Consider the following 12698-nt stretch of genomic DNA (forward strand, 5'->3'; position numbering starts at 1 on the left):
TTGCAAATCCAATGTATGGAAGGTACAACTTATGTATATCAGGATGCCCTTATGAATACTTTATTATTAAACTATTACTATTTTTATAGATATACTGCATAATTCAAAATGCTATCGAATCATCTTCAGATTTGCAAGAGCGACTTTTAGAATTGGATAGAGATATAAACGAGAAAACTTTGCAGCTAAAAGAGCTTCGTGACGAATGTAAAAGGAAAACGAAGTTAGTATCAGACATAAAAGGAAAAGTCAGTCTAACCTCTGCATTATATAGAAAAGTAAATCTCGAAAAAGAAATCGAGAATATTGAGAACATGTTAAAGGGATATAGTGATTGTGAACTTATTTGTTCGCAGAAAAAGCAAGAAGTTTCAAAAGAATTTGAGAAATATTTGAAGGAAATGAAAAAGAGAAGGCGGATTGGTCTCGATATTTTGAATACAATTCTAGATAGTTATCCAAAAACTAGAAAACAGTTGTGCGAAGATATTGGTATTGAAACTGATGAAGGTGCCGGATTTTCAGTTGATAAATTCCAATAATTCTTAAGCGACTTGTGTTGACATGAGAATGTAGATGATAATAAATATTATAATTTTGTGCTGTTAAATAAGAATTGTAATTGTACTTCAAGTTGCCGCGTTATTTGTAATAAATATAAAAAATATGAAATAGATGTAATGTGTCTAATTTACATGTTAGAATTTTATATTGATTTTATTTATGAAGAATATACAAACTACAGATGTTATATTCATTCAGTCATTTTTGAAAGCCTATTTTTTGTATCTGGACTTTCAAGGACACTCTCAACAAGACCATAGGTTGGCAACGGACCACGAGTTGCATCTAGTCTGGCTTCTTGAATTCTAACACAAATACTAATATATACGTCATGTCAACTCCATAATTATTATTTTTCAATAGGTCTTCAGTAAAGTTGAGATATTACTAATAGCTCATACTCTAGAGAGAAGAACTTTTTTTTCTCGAATGTGTACTACATTTATATTGTATGCCGTTGTATCATCATAAGAAGAGCAATATGCTGAGTTGATTGATTTAATATGTATACTATTGTTATTCAACTTATGTATAAGTGCTTATTACGAGTATTTACCTCAAAAAATGTGTTGTTTTAATAAAATTATTAGATAGTATCATAGTATCCAGTGCACGAAGTACGTATGATATATATATATATATATATATATATATATATATATATATATATATATATATATATATATATATATATATATATATATATATATATATATATATATATATAAATTTGCTCAATTTCTTATTTCTTTCTAATATATTAATGCATCTAAATGTTATGATTTTGGATCTCTTCTGTTTGTCTTTTTAAAAATATGATATTGACACTGACAATTTGCTTATTTATTTTTATCTATAGATCACCTTCATCATGATTATCAAAAAAAGGATAAAATCAACCAAGAACTTTGTTCCAATAAGAAAAATTAATTTTTTCTTGGTTTCCACATCTCAAATATATTAAATTTATTAGAATTTACAAAATAGAGCTATAAATTTTACTTAAATTATTTAGATCTTTATCTAGATCTAGATCTTTATATAGATATCATTTATAGCTTTTTTGTTCGTATGAATGTGAACCATTTGTAAAAATTCCCTTTTTCGTGTATTAGAATCCGTTTCAAGAATTTTTGAATCTTTATAATTGAATTTATTTTTTTATTGTATTGATGACCTCTTAGTCTATTTTCTAAATACTGTGATGTTTGCCCGATATAGACAGCGTCACAATTAGTACAAGGCACTTGATGTATAATATTACTTCTTTTTTGGTGCCTTATATTTTAATTTAGTGAAATATTTGGATAATGTATTATGTCCTGTATGACTTATACTAATATCACATTTATTGAAATAATTCGATAATTGTTGGGAAAGTCCTTGTACATATGGTAAGGAAAAATGTTTTATGTTTTGATGTTTCGTTTCAGTTTTGTTTTTAAATTGATAGTAGTAACCGTTTTGCCCTTTCTTGAATATGTTATTTATCATTTTTTCCGGATAATTATTTTCTTTCAATGCAGTTTTTGCTTTTTGAATAGATATTCATGATGAAGGTGATTTATAGATCAATATAAATAAGCAAATTGTCAGTGTCACTATCATATTTTGAGAAGATGATATTAGCTAAATGCTGGACAATGTTTTTTTTTTATTTTTGAGTTCACACTGAGGTTGGCACTAGCACTTTCTTGACTTTCCGTATTTTCTTCTTTCTTCATCTCTCTCTCTCTCTCTCTCTCTCTCTCTCTCTCTCTCATTGTCTCCAGATTCATCAGTCGTGCTGTCGCTTCTGTCGAACATACAGTGTCTTGTCCAGTTCTGTATATTATTAATCAGTATATCAGTAATATTATTAATCAGAAAAGGTGCTGAAATAGTTTAATAGTTAGAAAAGTAATCGCGGTATATGGATGGGATAAAGAACAGCAAATTTTACTCGCTGGTCCTCGAGACAGAGAAGCTGGACCCAAAGCTTACAATACTTACTATCATTATGTGAATAGCTATGAACTATTGCAAATTGAAAATGAATGTCCCGTAATCGTGAAAAAAACAAAGTGATACTGTTCTTTACTGTGTACCTGTAGAAGAGTATTATGACAAAAATTTTAGAAGCTCATGGTCAGACTGGTCATGGAGGACGAGATAAGATGGCGTACAATTTAAAAATTAAAGATAAAATATCGATTGCTGCACTCAAAATGTTTACTGGTTATTGTGACATTTGTAATAGAAAGACGTAAACGTTAAGGTAAGGTGTAGTGGTTCAGCCGATTTTGTCGCAGGGTTGCAATAGTCGAGGGCAAGTCGACCTCATTGATTTTCAGTCCAGTGATGATGACCAAAGTTTTAAATGGTTGATGAACTACCAGGATCTTATGACAAAATTTTTGCAGTTAAGGCCACTCAAGTCGAAACATGCAGTTAATGTCGCTGAAGAGTTATCAAAGATTTTTTTCACGTTCGGAGTGACAATGGACGGGAGTTTACTGCAGCTGTCATACTGGAGTTGAGAAGAATTTGGCCTAAATGTAAGATTGTCCATAGTCGATCACGACATCCTCAGAGCCAAGGTAGTGTTGAAAGGGAAAATGCTAACGTTAAAAGTATGTTTACAGCATATATATGGTAGAAAAAAATTGGTCCCAAGGCTGCTTTGAAGTGCAGGTAATAATTTTTTTATTTAAAATTCTATATATCAATAACATTTCAAATTTTTTTTATTTTCACAGAAAAACCCTTCTAAACATAGGATAATTAATGGTACTCCATATGAAGTTATTGTTGGTCCTATTCGATGCGGTATAACAAATTTTTCTTCACCTAAACAGAAGAAGATTTAGAGCAAGTTATTTCACAGTTAAACAATACTTGCATGGAAGAAACGGCAGAAGCGGTGACAAATATGGATAGTGTTATGTACCAAGAAATAATTTGAGTTCAGAACAAGAACTCGTGTATCAAACGCTGGAAAGTACTTCAAGGCAATCAAACGATGGGACGCCTCAGAAATACGAAGGTAATCTAGCTTAAAAAAAAAAGAAAGACTCAAGAGGTAGCTATGACTAACTCAGATATTTTCGAGGCAGATCAGATTGTGATAAATACGGTGACTTGAGGTATTTGCGAATCCGAACTGAATTTTGATGATGATGCTGTTTAGCAGCTGAAAAAATGAAAAACATTTCGGAAGAAAAGTTTCCACCTCTGTCCATTGGTGATTATATAACACTATTAGTTCCACCAGTCGATCGAGGACAGCTTGAACCTTTAATTGTCGGCGCAATTATTAACACACGGTATGGTGTTTATCAGGTCGGAACGAAAGATGGAATAAGCAATCGTTGGTTTCCTCGGAGTGATATAAGGAAAGCAGGTGCTGGTTTATTGGATATATGCGATGTCGATAAAGAAAAATTAATATCATTACGAGAAGCTTCTTCTATGCAGTCAGTCTCGGGAGGACAAGGGTTTAAAAAATGTGGATGCAAGCCCGCAAATAAAAAATGTGAAACAACCCGGTGTTCTTGTTTTAAAAATAAAATAAAATGTATATCACAATGTTACCAAGCCTCCACGTGTTGCAATAAATGATTGATTGACATGCAATATTCTGAAAACCCAATAGTTTGTTATCCGAATTTTAGCTAAAGTCCCAGGAGAATAGACAAACGCTTAGTCATATTTCGACGAATAATCTATTGTCCGGCATAAACATAATAAAGACCGAGCTTACAGTGATCTTTAAGTGCATTAAGTACTTTTTTCAGTAATCATAGATCAATTGAAATATCGCTTTTGATACAATATCAACAAATTTTTGGTTATCAACTAACTTAAAAACTGGCTCCAGTTTCTAACACTATCATAAATCATTAATAGCCAAACCTGTCGGTTTCGCTGGAAATAAACCGAGTCGGACGGATTCATGTTTAAACTATCGCCGAAATGAAAATTCGATTTAAATTCAAAACCAAGAAAGCTACTCAAAATTTTACAAAATGTCAAGTGGTGCTTCTGACTACAGGGGTCCGTCAACTAATCCCGATCAAAAAACTTTCACATATTCCTCAATCATACGACAACAACCATCTCCAAAATTTCCAACTAAGGACCAAGCAATAATTTTTCCGTCAGTAGACACAATAAAACTTCAAGAGTATATCACTGCAGTAGGAACCATAGTACAACCAAAAAATGTACTGTTTTCATCAAGGATACCAAATGGATGAATCTGCATCTACCTTTCAAGTAAACAAGTTGTAGACGATTTTCTGAGTCAACAAGGAGAAATTAAAATAGAAGAACACACTATAAAAGCACGCAAACTAATTACCCCAGCTAACAGATTACTTCTTTCTTGGTTTTAATTAATGTCGCCTATTTCGTTTTTTAAAGCAAGTATACTATGCACCATTCGACAATTTTACTGTACCTGACTCAGTCCTAATTGATTTCGATAATACTTCATATCGAATCATCCTTTCTGATGGATTAACTTGTTATAAATGTCATTAAGCTGGTCACGTATCATCAGCTTGCACTATAACTCCCTCTCACGTTACTGTTCCACAACCTGCGTTCCAACCTGCTAACAACTCCTCCCAAACTCAGGAATACCCCTGTTCACAATTAATGGCTCCTAGTTCTCAACAGAATAAAGAAATACATTCAACTGACGAAATTCGGGAAGATATGGATTCTCGAGAAAGTTCTAATCCGAATCATATTAATAAACGCTCCAACTCGGAAATATCATCTCCAGCTTACTCCCCTCCTACAGAAACACCGCAAGTAGATTTTTCAAAACCTCAACCAGTATAAAATAAGAAGAAAAAAAATCAATAAACTAGCCACTACTACTTCAGATACCATTAATATTGTGTCACTGTTACAACCAACTAAACAACTTATTCAGAAAGCATCACTGCCATATATACTAAACTACATCCAATTAGTAAGCTTCTTAGAAGACGTACACGGCTCTTCCACCCCTTTAGATATTGCTCTGGAGTACACACAAGGCATACTACACATGCTAACAAAAATATATTCCAAGCTGTAGGAAAGAGTAATAGAGTAATGGGATTACAAGAGTCAAGAAGAAAATGAAACCGGTTTGACGTGTCGGAACATACCGAGGCGTCTCAGGGTAGCATATATTAAAGAAACTAAAACAAACAAAATGACTATTATTCAGTGGAACATTCAAGGGGTATTTACACATATCGAAATGCTTAAACTTTTAATTAAACAAACACTTCCACAAGTCTGCCTACAAGAGATAAACTTCAAAACAAATTAAAAATATTCTTTAAAACAATTTTATGCCTATCACAAAATCAGAACCAGCACAAGTAAAGCCAACGGTGGCGTATCTATATATGTCAACTCAAATTTGGAATCAGAAGTAAAACCCATTCAATCAAACTTAGAAGTCGTCGCAGTTAAAATAATTCCCCAACACAATTCTCTATATGCAACATATACCTTCCATCAGATACGGAAATTACCAACCAATCTTACATTACTTAATAAGGGTGAAAAAACTCGCTTTACTTCAGTTATTGGCAACCATTCTGCCATAGATCTCTGTATATGTGAATACTCAGAAGACAGAAAATGCAGATTGAGAGTCTTATCAAAACATTATTACAAACTCCCTACCACATCTAGGAACATTGGAAGGTAATATCGAAAAATTTACTACAATGCTGGTAAAAGCTGTAGAAGAAACCATAGAAAAGACAAACAAACCGAAACGTAAACACCTAGTTAATTTTAAAAAGTACAGAGCAAAAGCGAGATATATCATTAAAAAAAGTAAACGTGGGTCTTGAAAACAGTATATCCCTTCAATAACTGATGATACTACTCCGTATGAAAGGTGGCAAATGATTCGCAGAATCAAACCCTATATTTATAGAAAATAAGAACAACATAGAAAAAGAGATAGTCATCACCGAAAACAATTATCCACTGAATTTAACACTTAGTACAAGTGAATTAAGAGAAACACTCCATGATGTGAAAAACTCTAGTCCAGGACATGACGAAATTCCTTATAGTTTCCTCATGAATCTACCAAAAAATGCTAAACAATACCTTTTGGACATATACAATTTTCTGTTTTGTACGAAGCAATTCCCTATTTCATGGAGAACAGCAATCGTAATTCCTGTTTTAAAATCAAACAAAGATAAGTCAGATCCGAATTCTCATCGACCAATCTCTTTAACATCCACTTTATGCAAACTATTAGAAAAAATACTAAACAAACGTCTACAATACTTTTTGGAATCTAACAATTTGATATGTAAACAACAAAGCGGATCTAGGAAAAACAAGAGTACAATGGTCAACTTAGTTAAACTAGAGTCTGTCATAAATGAAGCATTTGCCAGCAATCGTCAAGTACTAGCTGTTTTCTTCGATATTGTGAAAGCCTACGATACTGTCTGGAAATACAATGTCCTATTAAAATTAAAACAGTGGGGTATAAATAGAAACTTCCTGGCATTCGTAAAAAACTTTGCCTATGACAGAAATTTTAGAGTTAGATGTAATAACCAACTTTCAAACTCATATAATTAAGATAATGGAACTCCCCAAGGATCAACACTCAGTGCATCATTTTTCTTAGTAGCAATTGATCAAATAGTAGACCATATTAATACTCCGGTACAAATTGGTTTATACGCAGATGATCTTGTCATCTATGTTAGTAACAGAAATATTTACACGGCTGCAATTATGGTATAACAATCCATCCCGTCTCTAGAAGAATGATCAGAAAAAACAGGTCTACGTTTTTCTATAAACAAGACTAAAGCAATGTGTTTTTCAGTAAAAAACCAAATAAACCTGCCCAATTTGACATACAAAGAGAATTTGCAGTACGTAAGTGAACACAGATACCTGGGAATGAATCTCGATACAAAACTCACGAGGAACACTAACATTCAACAACTTAAAAAATCCTGCATGCAAAACATGAATATTATTAGTATTATTAAATCATAATTGACGAGCCGATACCACACAATTACTAACTGTCTATAAAACACAAATTCAAATCAAGCTAGATTATGGTTCTATAGCCAAAGGTTACCTATTGAAGCAACTGGACGTCTTACAAAACACTGCATTATGACTTGTAATTGGGGCTTACAGAACCAGTTCAGTGGAAAGCCTCTATGTGGAAGCTAACGAGCCCCCCCTCTTACAATCTTAACCCCTCTTAACATTCCTAATGACTCGCAATTGCAAGGAGAGGTTTGTAACTATTGACTAGTTTGAACGTTATTATTCTCATCAACGAAATTATTTCAGGTGGTTAGTAAAAATCATTTATTTTGATATATTTTATACACCTCCTTTACCTTTGGAATTTATATTATCGGGGACTACGCTAGATTTCTACCTGGACAGTGGTTTGCAGTTGGAAGTGAGGATGGCGCCAGCTAGCGTTGGCTGGGGAATGTTTAACTACATGAACCAAATATCGAGGCTCTTTGACGAGTTTCGAAATTGTTTCTGAGGTGAATAGTAGAAATCATTTATTTTGATATATTTCATACACCTCATTTACCATCAGAATCTATATTATCTGCGACAAAGCTAGATTTCCAATTGATTAGTGGTTTGAGGTTGGAAGGGAACATAGCGCTAGGAAATGTTTTGATTACATGAACCAAATAGCGACGCTCTTCGACGTTGTCTTCAGTTCGGGTTTGAAGCCCAAATGAGAGTTTGTTATACCACTCTGATGAGACGCGAAGCTAGTTAGTGGGTACAAACCTCTCCTTGTAAGTGTGAATCATTTATAAAATTTCTCTTTTTTGTGTATTTGATTACGTTTCAAGAATTTTTCAATCTTTATAATTGAATTTGTTTTTTTTTCGATAGTTCGTAAGTCTTTAATGCAGTTTCATGTTTTTTTATCGTAATGACCTTTCAGTCTATTTTCCAAATACTGAAATGTCTGCTCTATGTAGACAGCGTTATTTACATTTTAGTTTGGTAAAATATTTGGATAATTTACGAGTATTATGTCCTTCATGACTTGTACCAATATCATATTTATTGGAATAATTCGATAGTTGTTGGGAAAGTTCTTGTTCGTATAAAAAGGAAAAATGTTTTATGTTTCATGTTTAGATTCTGTTTTGCTCCTTAGTTGATTATGATATCTATTTTTTTTAATGTGTTATTTACCACTCCTTTCAGATACTTTCATTGGATGACTTGAAATGAAGTTCAAATATCTTGAGGATACAGTTGGTTAATTTTATTATTTTTAATTATTAATTTTATTATTCTGTTCAATTTGGATTGTGAGGTTTTTCATGACAAGAATTGTATATTTTATTAATATTTTCAATTTGATCGTTTTTGTACAGTAGAAATGCAAACATCTACATAATGGAATAAGAATATATATAAAATTTGCTTAAGATAGGTTCCTCAACATCTCCATTACTAATTGTGCTATAACACTCGATATGGAGCTCCCATAGTATGTTGTAAGTGTCAGTTCTATAGCTTTGATAATTAGTTTTGAGGTATGTTCCGGTATTCTTTTATTTTGTACCATTTTTTCATCAATATTCTTTCACAATTGTAATAAGAATATTGGTATAAAAAAAACAACATCTGATGAAATAAATACATACGAGGATGTAATGATATCTAGTTAGCCTAGATCAGTTCCATGCATAAACAAAATATTGCGTTACCATAGCAACGAATAATAACCTATTAGATATGTCAGTGTAAAGTTGACGTCAAGAAAGTAAACCAAACTTACGCAATAAATTAAAATAATAAAGATGACCAGCGAAATTGTGAAAATCGAAAAATTGGAGTATCGAGCCATTAAGTATCTGTATTTAAAAGGGTTAAGAGGTAAGCAGATTTACGAAAATATGCTTAATACCCTTGGTTATCAATGTCCTTCGTATACGATCCTGAAAAATTGGACTGCAAGCTTCAAAAGAGGTAAATTTGTTGATAATGATGACCGATCGGGAAGGCCAGTTTATGTGTCAGTCCCCGAAAATATCGATGCAGTTCATGACATGATTTTATCAGACCGTCAAATTGGGCTAAAACGGATATCTGAAGCACTGAATATTTGATAGGAGCACGTTCATCATATAGTTCTCATCAATTTGGACATGAGAAAAATTGCTGCAAAATGGATCCCCAAATGTTTAAATGTAGACCGAAAGCGTGCAAGGGTAGAAGCATCGCTTTCGATCTGTGCGGGATTTGAAAACGACGTAGACTTCTTAAACCGAATTGTTACTACAGTAGTTTTGTGTCCAAAAATCTGCTGGAAAAGTTCTTGCTTCAGTTTTTTGGAATTGCCATGGAGTAATCATGATTGATTTTTTGGATAAGGGTAGAACAACAACTGGAGATTACTATTCGACATTACTGATCACTCTACGAGAAAAAATTAAATACAAAAGACGCGGAAAGCTATCCAGAGGTTATTGGTTTTTGCAGGACACAAATCTCATGTTGCCATGCAAAAAATTCGTGATTTAGGGTTTGAATTACTAGAACACCCCCTTTATTCACCAGATTTGGTTCCGTCCGACTATCATCTCTTTCCTCAACTGAACAAAAAGTTTAAAAGGTCGTAAATTTTCTTCCAACGCTTAGAGACGTTGCAGGTTCGCTGTATTAAATGTATCTAATTAAGACGAGAATATGTTGAGTAATAAAAGGTTTCGACATTGAAATTTTGTTTCTATGGTAGGCTAAGAATTTTTCAATATATCCTCGTATTCTTCAGAATTTTTTCTATTTTTTCTTTTAAAGTTCATCTGTTTTTGATATGTTATTTTTTGATTTTGATATATTTATTTTGGTATTAAATTTTTCTCGAAATATTTTCCAGAAAGTACCTAAATAATGAGATGAGAGAAATTTGTATACTTGAAACAATTTGTCGAAAAGTTATGTCAGGTTTTTGCAGTTTTGTCTGACAGTATATTTTAGTGTTAATTTTCGATTTTTTGCATCTGATGACGCAGTAAAAATTTGTTTTTCCAAGATCGAATGAGATTATTATTTTGTTTTTCATATGAATTCGTTGTCTTAGGGGAAGTCGGGGGAATACTGCGCACAGGGGAATAAGGCGCATCCAGGTTAATCAGAATCTATAAACTTCTTAAAGACTTGGCAACATTGCATATGTTCTTCCATTAGAAACAAACATCCGCCGAGTTTCGTTAGAATTTCAGTGTATTGCAGAACGTGAGGTTTGTGCGTTTTAGGTTATGTTTATGTAATTTGTTGTGGTCTTCAAGTGGAGGTGAGTTTGTTTTATTATATGCTGTAAGTATCGTTTTTGTTTTGAATTGTTGCTTAATATATACTGTTTCATCTTGACTATGAATAGTTCAGTAGTATTTTACCCTTTGCCAAAAAAACTGTTTTTTATTCGAAGGCGTGCTTTGGGGGAATACCGCGCATTTACTTTGGAATAATAGCACGCTGCGCGGAATTACATCATATGGATTTTCTTTGGTAAGAGTTTTTTTATTATAGAAAAAATGCCAAGGACATATAAAAGAAAAACAACAAGGGGTCAGTGGACTGAGGAGCAGTTGAGAATGGCTATGAATGCAATAGAAGCAGCGAGGGAAGTTGGTAGAGCATTCGGTATATCGGAATCTACTTTAAAGGATAGAAAAAAAGCTAACAATTTGATAAAGTCTGAGTTGGGAAGACGTCCAGTGTTCACTAAGGAAGAGGAGCAATCCCTTGCTTTACACAGTATTAAATTAGCCAATGTTTCTTACGGGATAACTCGTTTAAGACTTAGATCTGTGACCTATGATTTTGCAGTAAATAAACAAAGAAATGAAAGATTTGATAAGGAAAAGAAGTTGGCTGGTGAAGATTGGGTCGATCTATTTTTAAATCGTAATTCCCAGATAAGCCTTCGAAAACCAGAAGGTACAAGTCAAAACCGAATTACTGCCTTCAACAAACCTGAAGTAGACCGGTTTTTCAAGAACTTAGAAGATGTTATGGAAAAGTACAAATTTACAGCCAATCGTATTTACAATGTTGACGAAACAGGAATATCGACTGCGCAAACTCCTTAAAAAATATTGGCTGCAAAGGGTCAGAAACAAGTTGGCTCGATAACATTTTGGGAAAGGGGAAAAAATTTCACTGCAGTTTGTTCAGTAAGTGCCACCGATGTTTATATTTCTTAGGGCGCGTATGGTTCATACAGATGAGAAGAAAGATGAGCCAATTGTTGCTATATATGGTTGCTCCAAAAACGGATGGATCAACGGATTATTTTTTGACTGGATCGTACATTTCAATCAGTTTGTTAAGGCAACAACCGATGATCCGGTGTTGCTTGTGCTGGATAATCACGGGAGCAATATTTCTCTAACTATAAATGAATATTGCCGAGCTAATGGAATCGTTATGGTATCAATTCCTTCGCACACATCACATAAACTTCAACTACTCGACCTAACTTTCTTCGGACCTCTCAAAGCGGCTTTTAATCGTAAATGTGATTTATATCTTAAAAAAAGTGCTTACGAAAAAATAACGCATTATGAACTAGCCAGTCTGTTCAATAAAGCATATCTAAAAGCAGCTTCAATGGAAAAAGGAATTTCTGGATTCAGGGCTGTTGGAATATGGCCCCTGCGCCCTGACAAATTTTCAGATGACGACTTTTTTACATTAGATCACACACACGCCACTAATATCCAAATCTCAATTGACATTAGTGAAACTACCACTAACGAAATGGATCCATCGAACCAAGAATATATAGAACAACTTTGAACTTCGAAACAGAATAATACAGTAAGAGAAGTTCATTTTAATATCCAGCAAGAACCTAGTACTGCTATGCAAGCTAAAAATGAAATCACTCCACGTCAAAAAGGAAATAAACCTACTCAGTTTTTTAAAGAAAACTCACCTCTCAATAAATCACTTCTGATTTATTCTATCTGAATAGAGAAAATAGTACCGCTGCCAGTAATGACTGAGAAGAAAACTGTAGCCAAATCCTACAAAAAACAACATTCGGAGATTTTTACTTCCACTCCACTGAAAAAACAACTGGAAGCTAA

The 12698-nt window shown here is 33.3% G+C and overlaps 2 protein-coding genes across 8 annotated transcripts in view; one reads left to right on the plus strand and one right to left on the minus strand.

Annotated features, from left to right (window-relative positions):
- The window catches only part of LOC130448957 (homologous-pairing protein 2 homolog), a 76661-nt gene extending 75967 nt beyond the window's left edge, over positions 1–694 (plus strand). For all 4 annotated transcript variants that reach the window (XM_056786573.1, XM_056786574.1, XM_056786576.1 and 1 more), the window contains exon 3: positions 90–694. In XM_056786573.1, the coding sequence (XP_056642551.1) occupies positions 90–542 (453 nt within the window). In that variant the 3' untranslated portion in view covers positions 543–694. The remainder of the gene's footprint in view (positions 1–89) is intronic.
- Positions 1–12698, minus strand: part of LOC130448956 (A disintegrin and metalloproteinase with thrombospondin motifs like) — a 140526-nt gene that overhangs the window by 37146 nt on the left and 90682 nt on the right. The window lies entirely within an intron of this gene.

Source organism: Diorhabda sublineata, chromosome 9, assembly GCF_026230105.1.
Source record: "Diorhabda sublineata isolate icDioSubl1.1 chromosome 9, icDioSubl1.1, whole genome shotgun sequence".
In the NCBI taxonomy this organism is placed as follows: domain Eukaryota; kingdom Metazoa; phylum Arthropoda; class Insecta; order Coleoptera; family Chrysomelidae; genus Diorhabda; species Diorhabda sublineata.